The 14,529-nt window shown below is 36.5% G+C and overlaps 1 protein-coding gene across 2 annotated transcripts in view; it reads left to right on the forward strand.

The window, feature by feature from the left end:
• Positions 1–14,529, forward strand: part of Tei (irregular chiasm C-roughest protein teiresias) — a 506,172-nt gene that overhangs the window by 113,784 nt on the left and 377,859 nt on the right. For both annotated transcript variants that reach the window (XM_076766980.1, XM_076766981.1), the window contains exon 3: positions 11,220–11,261. In XM_076766980.1, coding sequence (XP_076623095.1) covers positions 11,220–11,261 — 42 coding nt within the window. The remainder of the gene's footprint in view (positions 1–11,219; positions 11,262–14,529) is intronic.

The raw sequence follows: 14,529 nt of genomic DNA on the forward strand, positions 1-14,529 counted from the left end.
TTCATTAGTAGTGATATCCGCGCGCGTGCTTTGTTTTAAACGTCGATTTAATTTTTAGTACGATCCACGCGTGCAATGCGGAAATCTCGGATGTTCGCGAACGCGCGGGCAAGAGAACCATCGCAAATGCAAATAAAGCGATCGGTATGGCGAGTCTCTGTTAACTTACGACCTTACCTATATTTTCTCCAGCGTAGCGAACAGGAATAGTAGACAATGAAGAGTTTTTCGTCGTCACTGTTCTCCATATCGAATTTAGTTACGTTTTGTTAAAAGAAGAAACTGAATTTTTATTGTTTCCAAAATGTCCACCAAAAAAAGGTGTTCATAAGTTTTTGCGTATTTTTATATTGCAAGAAAATGTGTAATCAGGGGAAGCTCACATACTGCAATTACGTACTGAATCGCCTGTAATTCAATCTATTGCACAATATATACAGAAACTTACAAACTGAATTAATATTAAATTTCACGAAACATTTTGTGAATTGATGGGGTTATACTAATTTATAATTGATCACTCTACTGTAGGATTTAACGAAGAGAATTGTATTTGGAACAAATGATATAATTATATAAACGAATTTGAAACACACCAAGCACACAATCTTTTTACACAAATTAATGATTAGCAACATAAATTAATATTATATAAGAATCACGTCTGTCTCTCACAACCACTCGTTTCGTACTTTCTCTGTTGTCTCGCTGTCCCTGGTTACCCATTCCTTCTCGAACAAAACACTTTCAACCCTTTTGCACATAAATTCAACAAAACTACAGCGTGGCACAAATATTCAATACAAATCTCCTACACTACTATAATTTCTATAAAAGAACACTAAAATCGAAGCCGGACAGCTCGTGTCCTTCTCTCGTAAGAGTAGGATACTTTTAAAGTAACATTATTTTAAATATTATTTCATAATTATTTTCATGCTGTGATTACTTTTGAAACAACATTATTTTTAGGTAGAGGAAGAGGGACAGAAGGGGAGGTTTTTATTTCCGTTCTGCACCACCAACTGTAATTTTAAAAGCGTGAATTATGGAGATTGAACATTAAAGTAGCTCCGAAGTCGATGATGAAACGTTGCCACCACACTATCGAGGATGCTATCGTCTCGATAACGTGCAGTTTCTTTCGAAGTCGCTATATTTGTATCGTCAACTGTGCTCCAAGTCGATTTAGCCAGTACCATCGTCATGCTCGAAAACATCCCGCGTGTGGCAACGTGTCACCTGAATTTCGAATGAATATTCGTATTTTCGACGATACAGCCGTCCGTCTGGCATTGTATGCGGACGAGCGTGTGTGGCTGCCGGGTCGTGCGGAACGTACGCAAAATTGCTGAATACTGCGGTGTATGCTCGTTACTTTCAACTCGACTACATAAAACGTAGATGATTTGTCCGTTGTATTATCGAGATGACGCGTTAACGCGTTGGTCATTCTGTGACTTGTCTGCGGGTTCTTATTTTACAAAAATTTCGCGACACTGTATCTACGGTTCATCGATAGACACGCGAAAAAAGGATCGTTTCTCTCTTATCCAAACGTCTCTTCAACATGCATTAATGATTTTTCGTAGCCATGTTTGGTATTCGTTGGAAAGGAATTATTTTTACATAGCATCTGTACATCTTCAAAAATCAGAAAGTAATTAATCGAAATTTGGTAAGTTGTTATAAACACGTGTAAACATTGGAATTCATAATTCACCCAATCAACGCATTTTATTTTCGTATTTATCATAGAATAATTGTTACATGGGAGTAACAACTGATAAAATATTGTAACGACTTTTCAAAGTTATTTGTCTCGAAAACGAAGTCTCGTGTACAAGAATTCTATTCTACGCTTTCGACTTATGTTTTCACGAGGAGTAAGTGCCTTACAAAGGCACCCTGTATAATGATTGGTTATGTTTGATTCCGTTTCCGCGTTACAGGAATTGATTTTACGGCAATGTAAACGGTTCAATGTGGGCACCATACGCGAGCGTATTCGACGTCGTTCGAATAGAGAAATTTCGTTGCTCCAAAATAAATAATCTACGAGGCTTGCACGCTGGTTGAACGTTGTTTCCAGATCGAGTCGAACGAATTCCGTATTGGCGAATGAGATATTTATGCTCTTTTGGACCAGCCTCTCCGATTTCGTTCTCTTTGATAACGATATTTCTCATTCGATCTTGCACATTATGCATTCCGTTAGAGTTGAAAGTCGAATCCCAAGCATCGTATTTTTTTGCCTTTTCTTCTCGGTTGATAATCAGTAAAAGCTAGAGTTCGCTTTCATAGGAGTGTAATAGCGTTTACGAGGCATTCGTTGCCGTGATTTTATCCGATTGAAGATTAGAGAGCTGGAAATAATGGGTGTACCTTTATTCTTTAACGAACAAGTTTTTTTATCCATTGAAAAATTCATTTCGACGAGCTTATACTAAATATCATTCATATTTTTTGCAAAGTAACCTCCGTAAAGCAACGTTTAATTAAAATATGGAATCACTTTTATTTATTCTTCACAAATATATTCAATATATCGATTTAACGCAGAGCGAACTATAATATTTGCAAGCGTTGAAATATTGTTTAAATTGTGTCTCGAACGATGAAATATTTTCAAATAAAAGAATGCTTTATTACTCGAAACAATCGTTAAAATAAACAGCTTGGGAAAGAAATATTTGTTGCATTGATTCGGCGACGTTCCATAATTATATGTTTCACGCAAAGGATGAAAATGGTCAACAATAGGATTTAAAATACAATATAAAAAAGTACTCTTCAGTATGTCAGGTATCTTCTTGTCATATTTAAGATCCTTTTCTCTTTCTACGAAAAACGCTTTTAATTTCTGCAATCATACTATTTTTCTTAATGTTACGATTCTCTAAAAATTTAAAGAAAGTTAAAATTTTTAAATGAACGATTTGGACGAGAAAATCGATTATTTGAAAAATCTAGGTGATCGTTCCATCATATATCCTTTGAATAATATAGTATTGGAATAATGGAGACCGTTCTGTGCTTTATTCGCTTGATGAGACTTTTGGCGGGCTGACTGTCTTAGGTAAATATTTGTTCCGAATTACTCTAATAATTCCCGACTCTGAAAGCTACTCGTGACGTCGTCATTAAAAGCATCGAGCAGCACAAGAGCAAAAAGAACGGGCTGAAGTGGGGCATTGTGTGCATAGGAACGATCCATTTAGATAATCTATATACGCGCATGCTGCAGCGTGCGTGGAGCCTGTGCCAACAGCTTGCAGCAATCTTTTTTCTCTCTCTTTTTTTTTATCCTTTTCGTTTCAATCGACCTTTTTTCTCCGCGCTCCCGTAACAACGTTCTCAAAACGGACTTTTACTTTTTTGCACAATTGGAATATATTACAATAAAAATGGTCCCGGAAAGTTCCCCGCGACTCAATCGGCGCGCGAAAGCGAGCGGAATTCGTTCGCTTGGTAAATTACATTCGATTCGTGTCGAGTTCCGCCTCTGTCGATGCGAATTCGCGACCAGTCGCGGAATACATTTGATTGTTAAGCAAATTTGTGGTGAAACAGATTAACCCGTAATTACATCGAAATATACCTAAATAGTGAGAACGTTTCAATGGGTCGTTTCTATTGTTTCATTCCGTTGGCGAATTAGGTCGTTTGTATTTTACCTTTTTTTTTTTCTTTTTCCGTCTGCGCGAACGCGAATGGCTCCGTTCGTTTTATCATTTCGAAACCGTTCATCGAAAATCTTTTATCGACGTGAAATTAAATAAAACGCGCGCAAACACTATTGCGTTGTACGCGACAGAAGTGCGGAAAAGTATTTTTGAAAAGTTCGCTACCTTTTGTTCCGACGTTTTAAAAAAAAATTCGGGAATTCGTTCAACACTCGTGCGAGTGCAATTTAGGTATTTTTTTTACCTCTGGCTATTTCACCGTGCGCATGCTTTTTCGATGTATTAATATTTGTGTCTTGGATCTAAAATTGTCTTCTGTTTATGTGGAATTTTTTAAAATTAGAAGCTTGAAGTGTAAAATTATTGTCTAAATATATCTCAACGTATTACAATAAATATTTTAAGCATTTAAAACTATAGTAAAGGTGGTTTAAACGTTGACGAATGCAATAAATTGTTGAAATATATTCAGTACGAAAAATGTAAAAACAATATTCGATAAAATGACGATATTTAAACAAATTTCGATATTGCTTCAATTTTGTCAACTTTGTGAGGACTAAAAATCAGAAGATTTAGGTATTGACGTAAAGGTTATATCGTATAATTAACTCGATAGGGAAACATTTTTCGATTCCATTTAATTTATAATCTTAAAGGTCATGCATAATACATATCTGAACGTATTTTTATAACTAAAAGAAATTACCTTAGAAAGAAAATACTTGTTTCGAATAGCATGCAAAACATTTCTTGTACTTCCACAATTAGAGGAGTTATTTAGATGGATTGCCTTGTATTTTGTAAGACCCTCGTATTCGTGTTCGTGAATATTCTTTTTCTGGGTATAGTTATTGTTTAAAGATGATAGTTCCGTGTATCAGCGAAGAAACCAGTTCGTTTCGCCGCTAGTTCGTTGGCAAGGGTTGCTCCCGGTCGTTCGTCCTATGGCATAGACGAGGTTAAGTTAGGTGTGATCTCTTATCGACACCGAGAAGTACTGAGTCCACCCACGTTCCACTTCTTATCTTTCCCGCTTCCCTGGCTCCCTCGCTGTTGAACTTACAACCCACCTATACACACGCGCGATACATATTGTCGTTCGGATCTAAGAACCTACCCTTACCTATACAAGTGGCAACCATCGACTGTCGTCGTATACGTTCTCGATGGCGAGGGTTCTCTCGTTTCTGCCGGCAGTTCTGCGACCGAATCGTGCCGTCGTCGACGACTTTTATGGGTTCGGAACCTCGCACTCTTTATCGCCCACGTAGCTGCGTCGTTAAAAAGCTCGCGTAAAGACACTCGTTTATTATAACAAAAATGTTACGACGGTTCCGTTACCGCGCATATCACCGATAATTTGTTCGATTTTGCCATAATCTTTCGTACGGTCTTATGAACGCAACGTAACGATCGTTTTACGAATTTTTAAAAATAATAGAATTTGAATAAAATGTTTATTGTTCATAGCTAGATATTGGTTCCATTCAAATAAAAAATTTGTGAAAATACATATGTTCTGTAATTATACGTATAATTTCAGTCTCTTGGCCTTCTAAGTAAAAAATATGTAATATTTGGTATCTCTTCTTTTCATATCTTTATCTCTCTATTTTTAATATTTACTATTCTTGCATACACTGTGCCTTTAAATGTCAACAATATTCTTTCGATGCTTTGACATGACCTATTAGACTAAAATAAATCTCCTAAGTTGTGATATGGACGAATAATAATAATAATGTCTTTTTTCAAGAGTCGAATTTTGCAAACACCATTTGATTATTTTAATTAAAGATATACTCGTTGATTTTAGAACGAGAAATTCGGTGATCTTTGTAATCCTATAATTGCCTTGTAAAGCGATTTGTACAAGTTATATCCGAGCAAGTCAGAATTTTCAACATTGATTTACCCCTACGCAGTGCTCGATTTAAAGGGAAAAGACCCAACTTGCACAAAATGTTTTTGGCATAAAATATATATCTTCTTTCCATGCATAAAAAGTTTTTAACATAAAACCTAACTTCAAAGAGCTAACCAAAATTGAAGAACATTATTCCGAGGAAACTTTGCATAGAAAGGGTCCGTAGGCTCCATTTGACAGCTAAAAAGGGTCGATGGGAAAAGAAAGGTTAAGAACCACTGCTGCAGAGGGACAAGAAAATGTCAAATACGGTCCAATTTGGGCAATCTTTCCCCGCGCTTCGTATCCGGATCGTCTTTGAAGCGACCCCGAATCCCTTTAAGGGGTGTTGCGATAATGATTAACGCCCGGAATGTAATTTCACGAAAGCCCGATCCATTTTGCAATCGCGATAACGGCCTAAGTAACGCTTATCCCGCCGGTTGCTCGCCGGAATTCGAGAATTTATGACCACGCTCGTTAATCTATCCTGCTCGCTAAACTCCTGACGAGCTCTCGTTTCTACTGTAAACAGAATTAAGAGCCGGCGAAGTTTCTCCTGTCCGCTTGCAAAAAGAATATACACGTCATCGGGCTGCTTCGTTAAACAAACTGCAGAGCAGAGGGCCATTCCCGGTTTTTCGAGACTTGGCCGCAGAAAAAAAAGAGGAGACGGGGAGAGAGTGAGTTGTAGGTGAACGTTGAAAATGTGCACGGTCCCCGAGCCAGGATCTGGTTTCTATACCACTTCGAAAAACTCAGTCAGCCGGACGAGTTGGGAAGCGAAAGTTTTCGAACCCGATGCGTCGGAGTGCCGTAGAGGCAACGAACGAGATTGAAATACCCTCGTTTCTATCCCAGCCGGCCGTTCTTTTTTCTTTCCCTACCAACCTTTCTTCCCACTTTTCCAGCCATTCTTTCTGCTTTCTTTCGTTTCGTTCCCCCTGGTTGGACCCGCGTCGCTTTTATCCCCGTGCACGCCGCGCCACGTCCGATTTGTAATTCAGCGAGCTCGGCGGACTGGCACGCGGGGGTGTAGAGTTGACGTTACGCTCAAAAAGTACCGTAGATAAAGTTTGAATGCGAAAGTTACGGGCCGCTTATACAGCCTGCAACGACCAACCCGGGGGAAGGAAAGAGAGACCGAGGCACGAAGAAGATATAAAACGGGCGCACATGATGGGGATCTCGCTCCGATAGGGCTGTAAGTACGTTAACTTTACCGTTTATGTTCGACGAACGAGAAACACCGAGGATTCGAGCGAGAAAAGTCGGTTGAAACACCTTGCGCCTCGCTCCCTTCTTCCTCGAGAGCGAGCTTTTTTACGATTTTCTTCCGTCGAGTCCGTGACGCGGATTTCACTTCGTCGATTTGGTTATTGCACGAGGTCTGGGATGCCTAATGGCTTCGACGAACCGTTCGAATAACGACGCGTACGAAAAGTCACAGCCAAAGTACGCCCACGCGTAAATATACTTTTTGCCTGATATTAAAGTTCAGCGGACGATACGAGACATTTTTTTGGTGTAAAGAACAAGTTAATGGTACTATTTGTTAGATATGTATATCATCTTTTTATTTTTATAATTACATGTCCAATGGTGTACGATATCATAAATTAATCGAACGAAGTTTAACTATAAAATTTGATTGCAAGAATGTATTTTTAAAAATTGAGCAAGTCCATTCGTAATGATCATTATTGAAACAAATTTAGAATCGTATTAATTACTGATTACTACGACTTCAGTATACCTTCCAAGTCTTTACAACGGATAATTGCTAATGCCTTAAAAACATAACGTCATAATCAATATAACGGTGTTATTGCTTATATGAAGTCCCAGATGAAGAAATATGAATCATAGTTTCGCTTAAATGCATAAATTGCATTTAATGTTTATTTTATTCTCATCGAGAAGTTATTTTTTTAAGTCAGAACTTATTTTACATATTTTGCAGCTGTCTTCGAAAAATTTGGAAAAACTTGCCTCGCTTTCTTGAGGTCTCCTCTATAAAAAATGTTATTTCTAGCATGAACGTATCGTAATTAATATCTCAATTAGCTGCTAAAGGGTCGTTTCAGATAATTGACCCATGCACAACCAGCTGCTACGACCAGTGGACCATACTGTATTCACGTTATATTGTTTCGATGAAGTTTACAATCGAAATCTCATAGCTATTTCAATCGTACCATTTGTAGCTTTAAAGCAATTGCAGTGATCATTTCTTTTGTAATTTAAACAAAAGGTATAAGTCGGGAAGAAGGATGTAATTTCAGTATCGAGGCATACGTTTACAGCCCATATTTAGAACCGGTTGTGTCTTGGGTAAAAATCTAAAGTACTAATAATACTTTTAAGTTTATGAGTTACTATTAATTCGAATGTACTCGAGACTTTGCTTTAATTTATGTTTTTGATTAGTACTTGTCATAAGTTCAAAAATGATAAACTTATATCGATTAAATTATAAATATACGAGAAAAAGAAATTCCATTTTTATAAAATTCAATATTTTTAAATTACATAAACGATTACGTCTTCCGAGTGCTGATTTTCGATTAAGGAATGTTTTGTCCTTCAGAAACAGCTTCGAATGGCGAAACGTGATAATTCACTGAAAAAAGGAATAGCATATATACTGGACGTTACAAAATTTAATAGCTCAATAAAATTGCAGAAAATGTAACTTTGTTATTGCGATGTGCGATGTGTGCCATCGAATATACTCGTGCAAAAATATGGGTACGCCATTGTGTGAGAATACGGGCTGGTTCTGGATCAATTTGTTGGCAATATGATATTACTATTGTTTCGTACTGTTTTAATAGAGAATAGACGAACGTTTCAACCTACGTCCGGGTGTTTTGTCAACGTACAATCGTCGTTCAAATTGTTTTTTATCGTTATATGACAACCATTTTTCGTTACAGGTTACAGAAAAATACGATACTTTTTAAATATTGATCTCTGTCATATTTATAAATTATCACAGTTATAATTTTCAAAGATAGTTTCCATCAAGGAATGACACTTGTCATTTTTCTACTTGTTTTGGTGTTTGTAAACATTAACAGCCACGTAGTGTTATCTGTTTTACCTGATCGAACTAGTTAGAAGATAGTAAGTTCGACGGAAGTCAGATAACACTACACAAACGGTAACTCGAGTGGAAGTAACGAGTAACGAACAGACACGTTAATCGAGTCTTGAATGTCTAAATCTTCAAGATCGATTTACTCGAAAACAAAGTATTGCATGGAAGAATTTTATTCCATATTTTTGGTTTATTTTTACGCTCGAAACGTGTTTATAAATTCTTTCATCTATGTAATGTACATGGTCAAGATTAAACCAGATATTTTAAAATTTGAATTGACACTTTTGACTAACTTTCTACAAACTTGAAATTATTTTTCACGAACTGGACCAAAGTATCGGATAACAACTTTGCGGTACTATACAAAGACGATTAGCATAACCGTGTATTTTCTGGAATTTCTGACATAATCTGATCGTGGTCTGACGTTCCTCGTAAATTGGACCTGATTGCTTGCTAACTGATTGATTTAAGGTGACCAAAGACTTCCTGAAATTTGATTGCTACGGAAGTTGTTGGTTCTGATCAGAGTTAGTTCTGATACCGTTCTTGAAGCTGTTACGACCAATTTCAGCCTGATCCATCGGGAACACCTGAATTAATGACATGTATATTCGCTATGAATAACGCGACAAAGAAACCGACTTTCGTAATGTTCTGAAAAAAGTATTTCGACGTATCGCTAGCATTGGAGTTACTTCAGTTTCTCGTCGAAGCTATAGTGGCTCCAATGCTGGAAAAATATTGAAATTCCTTTATTAAAATGTCCCGGAATATGCCTGGAAATATTCAGAAAGCACAAAGTACAAACACCGCAATAGTGGAAACTGAAAGGATTTTACAAAATGAGATACTAGATATGAATTTCTAATTTATTCCTTCTTATAACCCGTTTCCTTTCAATATCGTTCTTCCTTTTATCACTTACTTTAAACGTTTAAATTACTTGTATACTTAATAATGATAACAGAACTGTATAAATACTTTTTTTTATATTTATATGAATAATATGAATATTCATGTGTTCATTTGTTATTGTCATTCTACAGCCTTTTGAGAAAAGATGTAACATGCCAATTTATGTAATTAGGAATACTTTCTTCTACTTCCAATGTACACACGTCAACCATTAATGTTCCCAATAAGGAAATTAATATTGAATAACCAAAGAATTTCCGTTAGAAATTGTATGGATTATCTTTTTTGTGTTGTTGAAATTTATTGAAACAAAATTCAACCGGTATATTTACTTTGATCAATTCACGCGTTGACTAATATGGAGCGTACACAGGGAACGCAGCTGGGAAATAAAACACTCTGAAACGTCCAGACCGAAATTTGAAAAATTCAATGTACTATTTGCGATTCCATTCGAACAATTTCGATTCGTTTAAAGATATTTGTATTGCTAGCTATTTTTTCTCGGAAAAAAAGAAAAATTGTCTGCAATGAATATGATTTAATTCCTCGAAGCGCAAGAAGATACCGAGCAATAATTTCTTTCGTGATCGTTGAAAATTAAAATGAAAATTCGTGTAATGGGGGATCGAAATAATATCTTTTTTAGAGATTGTCGTATAACGAAATCGTTTTGCTAGGCCACTTAATTCTCGAGCTCCTCGCGAGTTCGCGAGAGTTGCTCGATTTGGTTAAATTGATAACTAAAAACGTTTCGTTTTTACGCGATCTTTGTTAATTATTTAAAAAACGAGACTCGTTAAAACGCGAGGGATCGCATCGGCTTAGACGTGGTATCGAGCGCGTTATCTCGAGTACTCGGCACGGCGCAGCAAGTTTCGCGGTAATTTTCGAGTATTTCTGAAAATTAATTTAGCCATTACATTAGGGGAAGCCGAGAGGAAGACAGAGGGGTGGAGAAAGCTACTAGAGTCGGAAGACCTTTCAGGCCTGAGAGTTCCGAAACGCTGCTTCGTGGAACTCGAAAGTTTTGATTGCGTCTCTGTTTCCCGTCCGATTTGCGGGAACAATTTCTTCTCGGCCGTTTCATTTGCTTGCGATAGGTTTATTCCGCAATACGCTCGTATCTTCCACGTAGTGCTCACCTGGTCGTAATCAACATTCACGATTCAGAGAACGTCTTCATCACGACCCGACATACGCGACACTGTATTAAATCGACCAAGTTATTGTCTAAACCGTACGTGACATTTTATTTAAATTAAAGCTAACATGTCGTAGGATGAGGGGGAAAATAGAGGGAATATGTTGAATATTTATATTACCTATTTACAAAATATTATGTAGCCAGACAAAAATGCTCTTGAATAGTTTGAACAAAAAAAATCAAAATTTTCTTCGATTTTTTACGAGCATTGCTCTTTCTTTAAAATTTTAAAAGGCTAGCAGAAATTGTTGTGGGATTTGAAACGTGTCAGGAAGAAAATTCAGCTACAAACAGTATTGAATAATTCCAAATTAAAAAACAAAATTCAATTTTAGCACATAATTGCAAGATTAAAAATTAAAACAAACTAAATGTTTATTTACTTTGTTCCAGGTTTACGACAACGCTACGGCTCCACCGAAACTCCAAGAGGTGGTGAGTGTATTATTTGTTTGGATATAACCCTGATCAGAGTTAGGCAAAATTTTAAACTAATTTATTTGTGACGTTCATTCGATCGAACAGGTTTTGTACGTGTTCATTATGGAATATTTCATTCTTTAATCGAACCTTGAATGTTTATTTAACGAACAACCGATAAACAATCGTTTATCTTTCATTTATTATTCCAAATATTTACCTAGATATAAATTTTGCCCATTTCTGATGTTAGTCATGTATATCTTTCGTTATTTTAATTATTTTCAATGTCTATTGAATCACTGAACGTACTCGGGCATTAGGAAGAAAAATATGTACATAATGCGATACAATGAAACGAAATCAAAAGTAATAATGCTCTCAGAAGAATCGAATACGTTTGTACTTTTCGAGGATACACTGAATACTGTTAGAAGATACATTCTTTCGAGCACGCTGACTTCGTTATCCCTCTGAAACAGTGTTTCTCAAACTTTATCTTACCCACGACCCCTGTACAAAGGAAAACTTTTGATGGATTCTCAATAGAATTGTGAGTTTCAAAATGTAGAAGCAGGGGAAAATGTAGAATTATATTATTATTTTGTTTATATATTCTCAAAGTGTGTTTCAAAGCAAAGTATACGTTTTAAAAATATTCACTTACTTTAAATGGTTACAAACTTTTTAATTTATACACTGTATATATTAATTTACTTGCTTGTATGCGCGTTATAATATAAGCATTCCATTTTTGTGAATGTGTTCAATTCTTAACAACAGTTATTCTTAATTGTAGAAAAATTCTAGTTTATTTTTCCGATTGATCATTAGTCTTTTTTATTTTACATGATGTTTATTGAAGTAATAAATAACAATAAAGGTGTAGTTTTTTAAAAATTTATCCGATACTATATAAAGATAAATTAATTCTTACTGTTAGAAGCATTACAGAGTTTTCAGGTAATCTCATTGCAAATGAAAGATTCAATAAAATTAGCTATATTTTATCATTTTCAAGAGGAACAAGTGCCTCGAATAATCAACCAATTTTCTATGTATGGGTTCGAAAAGACCCAGGAATCGTAGAATTACGAAGGGCTATTATTAGAAGGGAATTATTAAAAGGGCTAATCGAATCGATATTCCACGCATCTGGTAGTTCGTAACGTTTGAACATCATCGATGAATATTGATATTTCCACTGACAGTTTCTCAACGATGAAGAGCGCACGATGATCGCAGGAAATTAGATCGCGACACTGACGATGTTGAAAGACGCGTGAGATAGCGCTGTAAAGTTACAAAATAGATCGCAGTCGTTTGATAACTGGTAAACGAGTTCGTTCCAAGTTGAATTTAAACTGAAAAGACAATGATAAAAATTAGCCAATTCAGAGCCTCGTGGCAAACGAAACATTGGCAATTTCATGGTATTTTAAAATTCAAACGTTAATTTCCTGTAACGACATTACTATTTTCAGAAATATTTAAATCAAATGTTGTTTTCTGTTGCAAATACATTATTAAATCGGTCACTGTTCTCGTGTAACGGTAATTAAGTAAATTTCACGGATTAACAACAGTTGATATATAATTATAAATTTCTGACTCTGTGAAATCCTGTGAATATTTTCCGTTGGGTAGCGAGATAAAAAATTGGCCAATTTCCACCATTGTCCGTCGGTACGAAATACCGGTTTCCCGGAACGGATTCCCAACGCTATGAGGCGTGGATTTAAACGTTAATTTTGCTAATAATATCCTTGGTCGTTGGTGATCATTCGCGGTGCTCATTAGCGTAATTGACGTAAGCCCTTCGATTAACGAGGGCATTTTGTCGCTGCGTTAGACGCGAAAAAATGAACGGACCGCCGATAAATTTTTGCGGAAATGGTAGCAAAATAAAGATGTTAAAGTACCGCCGGTAGCGTCATAAATCGTCGACTCGTTTTCATCGATACTTTTCACGCGGACATTCGCGCCGCTGCCCTGCAGCGAAGTTTACGCGGTTAACGATTATCTAAACTCGATTATCGGTTTCTAAATCGTGACTCGCTGTTCTCACAGTTTCATTCGAAACGAAACGAGTCGCGAGGAAATACTGCTTACTTTAAACAGCCTGGGTAAATACGTGTTTGTTTTAGTTCAAAGGAACATGCTCGCGTTTGAAATATATAATTTTATTGAAATTCAACGGTTGCATTAAACGATTCACTAGTATCAAACTATTGTGACGTTCGTACAGTTTATGAGATATTCTATCAAATCTCTGTTGAATTGGTTGATGTGAGCACTTCAAGCGTTGAATTTAAATAAAACTATGTGTATTTCAAAATAGCAGTGTGTTTCTTCTGACTCAAAATTATTATTAGTCGTCAAGCTCGCGTCAACCAAGACCATTAACGATCTTTAACGCTTAGTGTTAAATCGATTATGGAATTTTCAAACATCAGCGTGAAACGTTTCGATTCCAATCCCCGGGTGGATCTTTCAATATTTGCAGCCATTTTACTGTCTATTCTCATCCCTTGTATCGCGCGCCATTAAACAGTAAATATTGTTCGATAGACGCGAATCGATATTCGCGAACACGAGCAATTCCTAGCATCGGGATCCACGGACGTTTCGATCTGGTGTGTCAGATACGATAATTTTGACCAGGAACTGGTTTAGGGAATAACGTATTCCGATAGGAGGAGGGTGCGATAAAACTTCGGTGGAAGCATACTTTTTGATGATCGTTTCTCTGACCGTTTCCACCGACGTTTCTGTCAAAAGGTTCTGACGCGAGCGTGTCAGCCAGCTCGGAGTCGCTAGCATTCGACTCTGCTCGTGAAAGTTAAATTGCCTTGGTCTCGCTTTGGCGTCATCGGTGAGTTTTTAGTTCTGTTCGAGCGAAAGCGGACGAAGTTATGCGCGCGTTCGTGGATCCGTGTCGTGAATACGTCGGTTCTACTTTAAATCCTGGCTCGTTAAAGGGGAATAACCAGGGTGCACGATCGGAAAATCGAAAGAATAGAAAAGATTCGATTAATCGATTTAGCTTTCAACGAACGAAATAAACGAAATCGTTAATTTGTTTAGCCTTCTACAGAAATAATTTACAAAACAGTAAAAGGAATATTGAAATATTTGTTCTTTATTTTCTGTTATTCAAAATATGTTCTATAGTCACTTTATTTGTTTTTGTCACAAATTATGACTACTGTGTATTAAACGCAGTCGTGTATCTTGGAAAAACGAGAATTTGTTTTTCGTTATTTCACAAAAATGGAAATGT

This window comes from Colletes latitarsis, chromosome 6, assembly GCF_051014445.1.
Source record: "Colletes latitarsis isolate SP2378_abdomen chromosome 6, iyColLati1, whole genome shotgun sequence".
Lineage (NCBI taxonomy): Eukaryota > Metazoa > Arthropoda > Insecta > Hymenoptera > Colletidae > Colletes > Colletes latitarsis.